At 36.8% G+C, this 12562-nt stretch overlaps 1 protein-coding gene across 2 annotated transcripts in view; it reads right to left on the bottom strand.

The window, feature by feature from the left end:
* lrrk1 (leucine-rich repeat kinase 1) overlaps nucleotides 1-12562 on the bottom strand; it is a 97364-nt gene that overhangs the window by 72431 nt on the left and 12371 nt on the right. For both annotated transcript variants that reach the window (XM_060884263.1, XM_060884271.1), the window contains 4 exons: nucleotides 7434-7600; nucleotides 4270-4441; nucleotides 2930-3109; nucleotides 634-782 (listed from right to left, as the gene is read on the bottom strand). In XM_060884263.1, the coding sequence (XP_060740246.1) occupies nucleotides 634-782; nucleotides 2930-3109; nucleotides 4270-4441; nucleotides 7434-7600 (668 nt within the window). The remainder of the gene's footprint in view (nucleotides 1-633; nucleotides 783-2929; nucleotides 3110-4269; nucleotides 4442-7433; nucleotides 7601-12562) is intronic.

The following is a 12562-nucleotide window of genomic DNA, read 5'->3' as shown; positions in this document are numbered from 1 at the left end:
GCATGGGTAGATAAATCTAGCCTAATCTAATGTTAACACATGTAAGTAAATACAGTTAAATGTTAGTAAGGGTATATAAAGCATGCTATAAAAAGTCATGCATAAATAAATCTAATGTTAACACTGGGTAAATAAATGTAACTAAACAGGAGCATGGGGGAATGCATATGTTAGTTTGATTAGAAAAATATGCAGTTAAACACAGACATAGTAAAGAATTAGCATGGGCAAACAAATCCATCTATATATTAGCATGGGTAGAGCAATCAACTTAAATATTAACATTAGGTAGGTAAATCTAGCTAAACAGCTATAAAAGTTTAAAGAAAGAAATAAAAAAACAAACTTAAAACATTATGCTTTTTAATTAAAATATGTTCAAGGTCATTTTCTTTGCTTAAGACTACGACAGTTTTTACTTGCTGTGGTTTGTTGCATCACTTTTTAATGAAGTTTCAATGCAACTGCAATCAACTGTAAATGTACTATAAATGTGTTAATCCAAGCAAATGTTAGTAGTTCTGAAAATACAGAAGTTTCAATCCACAAAAAATGTCTGTAAAAACGACGTGACTCGAAACCACTGGAGTGGTTTATAAAATAAATCTGAGTTAACAGCTAAAGCAGGCTCACATGCTGCACTCTGCCGTCGCTGCGTGTGTCTGTGTCCTCCAGCAGGTGCTCTCTCAGAAGCTCCTGCGTGAAGTTGCCGTAGTCCATCAGTGTGTACGAAGAGAAGCAGGCGCCATTCTCCAGCAAAAACCTTGCTATCTCCTTATTTCCTGAAGCAGGAAGAAGGCAGGCATGAGATTACTTTGAATAACAGAGACGCTACAAGAGGAAGTGTAAGATTCTCTCTTACCTCACTGTTTAGCCTTAAAGAGGAACTATATCTTGTATCACCAGGATAAAAAAAAGGAAAATAGGTAGTGTATATAAAAAAAAATCCCCTAAAATAATCCGAGGCTATGGCTTTGGATCTGGGCCAAATATTACAATCAGATGCTGACAGAAATACACTATATTGCCAAAGGTTTGTAGACCTGACCATTATACCCATATGTGGTTCCTCCCCGAGCTGTTGCAAGCAACTGATTGTATAGACTTTTAGATCTGTATGTGCCTGTATATGTTCTTGTTTAATGAGCACAAATCTCCACAACCACAATCCAAAATCAATCAGAAACTTCAGAGAAAAGTGAAGGTTATTATAACCAGAAAGGGACGACTATATCTGGAACAGAATGTTCAGAACACACATGTGGGCTTGATGATAAGGTTTCCACAAACATCTGTAATAAACCCTTTAAGCTGGTTAAACCATGTGGTGTAGTAAACTGTTGAAAAGACAATTAAAGAATTTACTATAAAATAGTTTGACTGGCCATAGATGGTAGATTAGTGAAGGATTTAGACTATAGATCAAAGGTTATTATTTAAAATCTCATCAAAATTGTTTAAATAATGTTTAAATAAAAGCATTACCGTAGTTAAATGAATCAATGTAACTTAAACAACTACTTTATATTTCAGGGCAGGCTCTATAGCACTGCTTTCTCTTGCATAACACACATTTTGTAAGTTCTGTCAATATTTTGCAAGCTCTCAGTACATCCTACAGTGTGACGTCCCAAAGGCCCGGGTTTCCTCAAGTTGAAACAGCGTGGCACAAACCATTTTTAACTCCACTTAGTACTAATCATTTGAATTTCAAAGCACATTATATCCAACTCAACCACTGTGTCAGCATGAGGGAACTGAAGCACTGGGGACATGAGACAGCATAATATGGTTTGGGTAGCGATTACAGTTGTATTCTGGATGTAAGTTTGTTGACTGTTATGATGACATGATGGTTAAATCATAACATTGTGAAATTATTCGGAGGAGTTACTATTATGTAGACCACCACGTGGCTCATACGGATGTTTCACTTCCTAGAATTCAAACTGGCTAAAGTGCAGATGAAACTAGCTCTTGCACATAAACTAGGACTAAAACTGATAGCTCTAACATATCAGTTAAACAACATAGCCAGAAGTATGTGGACACCTTACCATCAAATCCATGTGTGTTCTGAAGATCCTATTCCACATTTAGTGCTCCCGTTAATGCTGCTGTTATAATAATCTCCATTCTTCTGGAACGCTTTCTGATAGATTTTGGTGTGTGGGTGTAGGGATTTAGGCTCATTCAACAACGAGAATGTTAATGAGATCAGGCACTTGATAATGTGTGAGGAGGCCTGAGATGGAAGGGTTCTCTGGGGTTGAGGTCAGGGCTCTAAGACCACTTGAGATCTTCCAAACCATTATTGGCAAACCACTTGTGTTCATGAAGCTTGTGCTTTGTGCACAGGGGCATTGTCATGCTTGAACAGATTTTGGCCCCTTGGTCCAAATAAAGGGAAATTGTAAAGCATACAAAAACATTCTGTACAATCATGTGCTTCCAACTCTGTGGCAGTTTTTGGCAGAACCCCATGATGAAAAATCTCATTATGAAATTTTTCACAAAGTATGGACTAGTTTTTCATTACTAGTGTGAAGTGGTGGTCTGGGAAAACCTGTCAGATTCAAATAAATTTTATTTGAATAGCGTTTTTACCAATGGACACCATTGCAAAGCAGCTTTACAGGAATATAAGAACAATATTAAATATAAAATGTTATCAAGTTGTTGGAAAGCTATGAGCTGTAGTGAAATGAACATTAACCTAGTCAGTAACGTTTGTAATCAGATATTATTGCAATGTGGACATTTTAACAGCTGAAGTTTTTATAACCACATTGCTGTGGGTTCTTCCAGGCTGCCACACAATCTTTAGAGCAAAAACTGTGAAATCAGCTGCAGGTCACAGAAAGACATCATTAAGCTTTTGTGTGATAATCTTTCATATGATTCCAAGCTGAGTTTGGTGCTAAAGTACCTGCCCTGGCTGCAGCATACAGCGGCAAGCCAGTAATGACTGCAAACTCGTCACTATGCAGGGCGAAGTCCTCTGTGTCAGCCTGGTAATTGACGACCAGCAGCTTCACCACGTCTAAATGGCCCTGCTGACATGCCGTTGCCAGCATCCAGTTCAACAAGTCTTTGCGGATACATGGAACTAAAAAAAGTGACATAAAGAGTGACATTTAGTCTAGAACAAATTAAGGCCTGGACAGTGTAATTTATTTATAGTCCCTAGTAAAAATAAAATTTCCCAGAATGTTCACCAGAATTCTCAAAAGTCACATGTAGTTGAGCTAAAAAATGGTTATGCCTTGCTTCCTCCCCTTTTAGAGAGTATCAATTTGATAGTTTTCTCCCTTTAATTGGGAAAGTGGTAGCTGAGTGGTTAAGATATTGGGCTGCTGATTAGAAGGTGGTGAGTTCAATTCCCAGGACCAAGCTGGCACTCCAGGATCCTTGAGCAAGGCCCAAAAACCTTCACCACTATGCCTCTGATTGCTGGGTAAGAAGGAAGCATTTTGTTTTTCCATTTTCGACACACCAGCTGATAATTGCTGCTTAAAAGCTTTCACATTTTGAGCTGACTAATTCTATTAATCCCTATGCAATAACAATACACAGACCAAGCTATGTGCCTTTGGCATGTGGCAGGTGCGTCATTTAACCTAAGGCACAACTGAAAGCCAAACCCATTAACTGATATATTAACACAATTAATATAACGCAATGTAAGCAGATTAGATCTAAAATGCTTAACGAAGAGAACTGATGTGACCTATTTTTGTGGTGGACTATAATAAGTGCCTCTATGGTTATAGGGCATAAGCACAATAAGTGGAACCCTGAGCTAGGGGAAAGTCTAATTGATATTGTGGGACTTTGCTTTTCACTTCCTATCACTTGTGGAGCATTTTAGGTCACTAAAACATGATAAAAGATGGAGATTTGTATCCTATCAAAATTATTTTAACCACTCTTGTACTCACGATTTGGCAAAATGAAACTTCTTTCATTTGCCATGACTTTAAAAGAAGCTACTTTGATAAACTTCTACTTCCTTAACCTGAACTCCAGCCTTATTCACCACATCCCCAAAAGGCTGAAATTTTACACATGTAAAATGTAATTTCCCCAAAAAAAAACCTTGATAAAATTTCCAGATAATTAGCTATATCTGGACAACAATTCAACACAGAATGAACATTTACAGCGATAAATATTTAAATGTTTCCTTTAGTACTCACAAACAAGCAAGAAATCAGGCAAAAATACATGCAAAAATACGTGCAGCAGGGCAGGTGAGTCTTTACTTACATGGAATAGAGTTCAGAAGCTCTTGAACCACTGACTGATGGCCATAGTGCGCAGCCAGGATAGCTGGATTCCCTTCACTGGGTTCCTGGGAAAATTGAACCCGAGCATCCTTCAACAGGAACCGAACACTCTCATTGTCACCATGTTGACTGGCAGCACACAAAAGCTCCAGCTACAAGAAACACACGCAAAGATGCAAACATAAATCTATTTTAATGTAATGATAACCTAACACCTTACTGCAAACAATGCAATGCAACAGAGCAGAATAGTGAATAGTAAATTTCTATAGCATATGGCTACTGCATACAAATTGTGCACGATGCAGATGTAGCCAACATGAAGCATACAGTAGTTACTGACAATTTCTAAAACAGCAAATACTGAATTATGTTTTAATACCACAGTTTTATGCATTTTAAAATGTTTACACTTACATTACAATTACACACATTTGTGGAAAGTCCACAATGCAAATTAGTTCCTATTATTGAACTCTTTATAGAGCTGTTATTCTTATATTAGAAATGTTCAAAAAAAAAAAAATACCTGTGCTCCCTTTTCCATCTACCTGTATGTACATGTGTGTGCATGGCAAGAAAATCTATTTCTTAAAACTACTTCATAAATCTAAGTGCTACATTTAACAATCTTACACAACATTATATGAATTACTTACAAATAGAGAAAAACAAGTTTGTTCAACAAGTGTAGTAGCAAATTTAAGTAGAAGTATGACTTCATATCTTTGGCCTTTTGACTCCAACAATATTAAGTGTGTTTCATCAGTGTGATCTGGCAAGGCTTCATTTTTCAACGGAGAATCTGATGGTTTAAATTTGGAATGCAAAAGAATCCTTTGAATCAGCTTTTCTGTACTAGGAAATGATGACCACTTCCCTATTTTTATTCTGACTTTTATTCTGGTTTATAGTTTACATGATTGAGACTTGCGTGCAGCTCTTTTCAGAGCACAGCTGGACAGACTAATATAAACCATCCATACGCAGGGCTGTATAATGGATGTTTATATATATTTTTTAATAGATAATGTCTCAAAAGTCACTTTTTAGCAGACAAATAACGTCACTATAGTCAGAGCTAGGAACTACTAGCAGTGCGTTATAACTAACGCAAAATCAAGCAATATTGTGATACTGAATAATATATGTACTCAGTATCCTCAGCCCCTCACAGCGATAAGTTGTCACAGTATAAACATTTCCGATGCAATTTGAACGCTGGTTGAGTTGTAGTGTGAATGGGTATGCTTAAATTAAATTATCAAAAAGAAATTGTGGTGAAAAAAAAGAAACAATCAACCTGTCCATTGTCAATTTATTATATATTTATTTATAAATGAACACGAGAAATGACCTATAAATGGACTAATAAACTATTTTCTTCAATTTATCCAATTTAAAAAAATTTAAAAAAGCATATCATGAATTTTTATGGATAGATCATTTTCAAGATATGAAAAGATTGAAAATAAAAAGAAACTGTTTATCTATCCTATCCATATTGTGCTATAAGATTTTGTCCATGCCGAGAAGACTAAAAAAACAAGGCAAAACATTTGCATTGATTTTAAGGAACTATAAAAGCTGTCTGCTAAATAAAACTAATAACACTGCACCATGTCATCAGAAGACGCTTAATGCTTGTAAGTGATCTGGGGATTCAGTGCATTCTGGAGCTTTTGTAACATGGACAGATGTGAGGAAACTGGCCTGATGGAATAATGACGGCTCAGGTGCAAAAGCACACTGATGGCTTGGCCATTAGACCATTCTGGAAAAAAGCCTTCTTTCATCTGCGGCTTCATTACAACCTCAGAACTGTATTCAGCTGTGGTCACGTCTAATCACTTTTAGATTGATTTGTTGCATCTTTTATCTACTGAGTCAGTTATTTAAATATACAACCTGCTAATAAACAACGGAAGAAGAAAAACATGCACTCGTTTAGACTCTATAGCTACAAATTGCACTTAATAATGCATTTTTTCTTTCTTTTTTGTCTTCTGTAACTATTTCATGAATGCATTGTTAAAATAAGCTGCTTAATTTTTATGTAGAAAAGGGCAAAAAATAAAAAAAATACCAAGATGATCATACATGCTGCCCTACTATTTTCACCTTTCATGGAAATGAGCACAGTAAGTGATAGTTTGACCTCATACATACAAGGACATTGTTTGACTCCTCAACTACTGATCAGGACTTAACTTTCTGAAAGAGACAACCGGGTTTGTGGTTGAAATATCAGTCAGATCATCTAATAATAAGAAATAATACCTCAATTTACCTATGTTCGAGATATTGGAATGAAACAAACAGCATTTTTTTGCTTGGGAATCTGGTGTATGATGAATTAGGGATGTTTGAAGACATTAGTAGGAAAAAAATAGTGTTAAGTTTATAATGAACTGTTGTAAAAAGGGCATTGTTTACATTTACGTTATTCCAGTGTAAGTGAATTAGTTTAGTCACTGACACTAGAATAGTATAAATCTTAATATACCGTTCACCCAACTGAGTCTGGTTCCTCTCAAGGTTTCTTCCTCATAGCTCAGGGAGATTTTCCTTGACACCTTCACCTCAGGCTGGCTCATTATGGATAGATGTTAGAGATAAATAGTAATTTGATTTTAAAATGTAACATTTTTATTCTCTTTATATACTTCTGTAAAGCTGCTTTCAGACAATGCCAATTGTTAAAAGTGCTATACAAATAAACTGAATTGAATTTTACAGAGAATTTTAATTGAGACAGACTTCCAAATACTTGTTAGCTTCATTAGCCTCAGCTCCAGAAACAATCACTAGAACTGAACGTGTCTCGACTCTCAAAGGCATTTAGTACAAGAGAAAAGTTGATTTTTCATTAATAAAAAAAGCTGCTATGATGTCGGGAGAAACAGCTCCTCTGTAAATCTATGTCCAATTATTTCTAATAGATTATTTCCTGATGCATGATGTATCACCTTGAGTTTCATGGCAAAGCAAGGTTATTAAATTTTATACATCAGTTACATCTAATCTGGCCATGGAAAGCATACTTTGCAAGCATTCATTAAATATATATTTTGCCAATAATTGAGGTAAAACAATAGAAATATACACAGCTGTCAAGGCTGTTTGATCTGGATTCCACCTTACCGTGTCTGCTCGTCCTTCGCAGATCTCCTGACAGGCTATCCGGATCAGCTCCTGCGCCTTGTGCTCTTCGCCTTGCCCGTACGCCTCACGGATGTTTTCTAGGGTGGGCGACTGGGACAAGACCGCACTGCCTGTCGCCGACTGCTTGGCTCCCATATCTGCAGCACCTGAATTGGGGCATAACAGCAGAGTGGTGGGTTAGTTCACAGAGGGGGTGCTAAACACTGATGCTAAAGCTAGAACCCAGCTTTGGGAAAGAAGCAGCAGAAAATCAGGTCAACCTCATGAAGAATTCACACACCACTCCCCTTAGGCTGGAGCTACAACACTGAGAAGAAGACCATCGCACTGTTGTCACTGTGAACTTCAGGCACTCCAAAAAAAAGCATTTAAATATGTGCAGGTTTTTTAAGCCGGTATTTACAGTATATGAGATGTTGTGAGGAGGAGAGCTATATTTCTTATATACAGTAATCAAAGAGGGAGAATTTGACAGGTTGCAGACAGACACACATCTATTACAACAGTAATACACATCTGAGCGTTCAACAGGAAAACAAACAAGTGACTGGATAAACAAGATATACCAGGTTTTCATGCCAATTGTTTTCCTTGACACGCACACAAACACACACAGAAAGAGAGAGAGAGAGAGAGAGAGAGTGAGAGAGAGAGAGAGAGAGAGAGAGAGAGAGACACTGCTGCTTCTTAACTGGTTATAATCAATACGACTGACCTCAGTTGTAAAACTCCGGATCAATTCTCTAAGTTTAGATTCAGTTATCAGGGATAAAAGGTGGTAGATGTATAAACACAATGTATTAACTAATATAATAATCTAAATGATCTTGCTTAATAGATAAAAATGTGATTATTCATTACAAACTCTTTAGTCCAATATAAAAAATTGCAATTTTAAATATATCAAATCAACCAAAATCAAACTGCTTCTGGTCCTGTTGTCTTACACATTTTGATTATGAGGCAAACTGGAAAAAACATCATCTGTGCTATAATTCTGGAAACTAGCTAAGGTTTTCCACCTATAACATGTTTTTACACCTTAAATCTAACCATGAATTGGTTTTGCTGTATTTTTAACCCTTCTTGTTAAAAAGAACCCTTGTTTAAAATGGGTTTAAATCTTGTTTAAAAAAAACCCTTCTTTCCTGTTAGGTAAATCACCAGTGTAAAAAATGTAGTGTTAAAAACAGTCACTCTGCTTAATGATGGTTTTGGAAAAAGGGTGATTTTCACTCACAGGGTGAATGTCATACTATTTAGTTGTTATATAAAATAAATATAATTCTAATGGATTCGGCTTGTAATGACGATGTCCAGTGTAGCATTAACGCACCTCGTGAATGATAGGATTGTAAGCGGTCAGTGCTAAGTACAGGTGTGAACACGGTTGAATGTGTCTTTGTAATCTGGTCACTCAAATCACAGGTGGTGGTCTGGGACGCATACGACCACTTCGATCCTCTAGCACTGCTTTACTGATCCCAACATCTCTCAGGCCACAAGGAAGGTATGTATCAAGACTTTGTTCTGGCTCCAAGGTGGTAGAATGAACTTCTCCTAGATGTCTGAACAACTGAGTCACTGGTTTCAAAGCATGTCTGAAGACCTACTGCACCCCGAAACACTTAAATTAGCTTTTATAAATAAAAATTAATTATAATTAAAAATAACGTGCTTTCCTTGCTAAATTATTTTCCGAACAGAGATCTTAGATGGCTATTTTTAGCCTGTTATGCAGTGAACCAGTATCAGAATGAATTTTTAAGAGACATTAAAGCACTTTTTTATTTTTCCTGTGTTCAACGGCGTCTGCCAAACACAATACTGTACATATAATATAAATCGTATTTGTAGCATGAATGTGAATACGAACGAAAGGCGGTTCTAATCAACTGTGTCATTTCTGTAGCAGGAAAAGGTGCTGAACTGTAGAGCACTCTGCTGCCGGGCTGTTTGCAGACACAAAAGCAGCAGATTTTCAAAGCTACATTTGCTGCTCCATTTCTCCTTCGTTTATACGTTTTGTAAGTTAAAAGGTGAAAGGATTGAAATGTTCGAAATGGTGCATACAGGTACAAAAAAATATGACTCACTGGACATTTCTACCTGAAAATAATTGCACTGAACACTGGCGTAATAAATGCACGCGACGGCCTTTTCTCAAGTGTGAACTTATGTATGAAATCTGATCACAATTAGTCACTCGAGACTCGTTCATAACGACAGGTGTGAACAGCTGTGCGTCTCAGCCATCCTCTTCCGATCAATAGGGACAGGTCATAACGGCAAATGTGAAATAGGATATTCTCTATGCTCTAAAATGCAAGTACCAGTAAAAGTAAGATACATGCAAAAGAGAACCATATACAGCATGAACACATTAGACTTAAAATTCTATGTACTGAGTTAAGACCTTCATTTGTGCAGTTTATTCTGAGAAATCTCTTATTTTTAGATGTTTTTACGAATACATCACTGAAGACTAAGAGATATTGCTTTCACAATCAATATTTAAGCACTTTTCCTTACAGAGTAACTGACAATAACAGCAGTTGTGCCTTGTGTTTAATGTCATTCTCTGTGAAAATAGTGAAAGCAGATATCATGATGCATCTTAAAACATTCATATAGATTGTACCATTTTTTGTCTCCCCAATGCGCCAAAGTGTAATAGTGCTGCCTAATACAATGAGATCAGTTTAAGTACTTTGTTCAGTTCACTAGAAATATTTAACAGTGTATAAAGTCTATGTGATACAAGCTGCATGGTGGCGTATGGTCTGGTGGGTAGCGTTGTTGCCTCATAACTCCAGGGCTAGGCTTTGATGCTGATATACATATACATACATATATAGTGCTTCACATGAACTTCCTCCTTCTCCGAGGTAGCCGAATTGCTGATGGTATTTTGGCTGATATTTTTATTCCTCTTATAACACAGCATTTTACCAAGAAATGCAGTTCATAAAAAATTAGACAATGACATGTCGTGCTCTGTATCTATTTCTATGTTGTGGAATGTCTTCAGACCAAGTTCCTTTTATCACTTATCACTTGTTCCCTGAACAGCCCTCTCTCTCTCTCTCCCTCTCTCTCATATGAAATTAGGAAATATAAAAAAGCATTTTGTCATGTTACTGAGAAACCATAAAGCCCACTCACATCACATACTTGTGCACTATTCTACACAATGTTGTAGTATAACCATGGTGTGTAGTGTTCACACTGAAATTCCCACAAGAGGAAGTGCACTTTAAGTACCCAGATGATGTTTTTATTTAACTGAAATAGTGTGGCATGTCAGACACTTCACGCACTCAACACTTGCCTATGTAGTGGAAAAGGGGCGGGGCTACCAGGTGCTGATGCTGGGAAAAAATTCACTATGGCTGACGATATTTACAACATTTCAAAACTTGACCACATTCTACTAAACCTAGAAGCGTCTTGATAGACGTGTCTGATGTCATTTACGATCGACTGGGAAACACATTTAGTCTTTGAGACCATACTACCCCTCTAAAATCTGTACACTAGACAGTACATAGTGCATAGTTTGAGTGCATAGTGTGTTTTAGGTCATTTGGGATGCAGCTTTTCTCTTGACTGAAAGAGTAAAATTACAGTTATCTTTCACTGTTACAAAATGCTGACATATTCTCCTTCCATAAATGCTCAATAAACATCTCCAAATGTCAGCATGTAGACATTGTGCTTTGTAAAAGTCTCTTTCTGTCCATTTGTTACTAAAGAAATGATAACCTCAGAACAAGCATGTGCGGTATGACATACAGCTGCTGTTACAGAACATTAATCAACACCTTCTGACCAATCAGAATCCAACAGCACTGTGGTATAAACTATGTATAAAATATGTTCTTTTACTAGATTATTTGAAACAGCAAGCATATTTTTGAGTCAGACTGATTTACAGCCATTGTATCACTAAGTGAAAGTACACTTTTCTGTGATTGTTTAGATTATTGACTGATTGACTGATGTGCAGCACTGTGCTATAGTGAGTGGCTTAGTGTTTAATGTGGATGAGTCACAGCAAATCAACTCCAATTAGCGCTAACATAATGCAGCCTGTATCTCGGTCAGATCATTTAGGGAGATCAATATGATAAAGTTTGCCTGAATCTGTTACCTATGCTTTTCTGATTTTTTTACTTCTTACTCCACTCTGTTATGGATCATGGAAGAGGATTAAGGCTGGTTCTGGTTATTCAGCTTTCCTTTAAACGGTGTGTGGATCAGTTAGGACTTGAGGCCTGGCGCGTCACTGAAACCAAAAGACAACACATTGTATTGACGCAGGCCTCGACTTGTCTAATGGTTACTCTCCCATAGGCTTTCTCCAGCTAGTTGACTTCAGCATGCTCAATTATTCATATCAGCCCCTTTGAATTGCAATCACACAGACACACACGCACACACATAGATGTTTTTAGCTATAAAGAGGTAGATAGCTGCTTTGATTATATAGTACAGACAGTTGTGTATTTCCTGCACAGTTTGGTTGTTTGCTGTGTTCTCAGTTCAAACTGTACAGAGGTATATCTGTGCATGTAGAAGCTGGCAGGTTAAGAAAATTTTGGGGGCATGTAGTTATTGAAATAGTTAACATACAAGTTAAAATTAGCTTTTAGTGGTGTTTCACACCAGTGTGTTTTTGCAAAAGGCAGTAATGGTTAGGCTTTTTTTCTTTCTCTATTTATAAAACATTAAAAGCACATGCCAAAAATAAATAAATCGATAAATAGCCAAAATCAAAAATAAAAAGGAAACAAACACTCCAACAATGACTAAGTGAAGAAATATGTCTCTGAGGCTCATCTCCTGCCACACTGTACACCACAACAAAAATACACTGACTATCCAAGCACACAGCTAGCAAAACAAAACACACTACAGCGTCTGTCTACATTCTACAACAAAAGTAGCTGAAATTGCTTTAAACATCAGTTTGTGCACGAAATCACATGATGTGTGCAACTGTACGGAGACTGAAGGCGATTTGATTCAGATGGAGATGACAGGACTGAATATTTCTTCTGAATTTTTCGATTGAATAGTAAATCTAACACCACTGAAGAGGAAAT

Source organism: Tachysurus vachellii, chromosome 1, assembly GCF_030014155.1.
Source record: "Tachysurus vachellii isolate PV-2020 chromosome 1, HZAU_Pvac_v1, whole genome shotgun sequence".
Taxonomy (NCBI): Eukaryota; Metazoa; Chordata; class Actinopteri; order Siluriformes; family Bagridae; genus Tachysurus; species Tachysurus vachellii.
The sequence above is the reverse complement of the archived record's forward strand: the minus strand, read 5'-3'. Positions and strand labels throughout refer to the sequence as shown.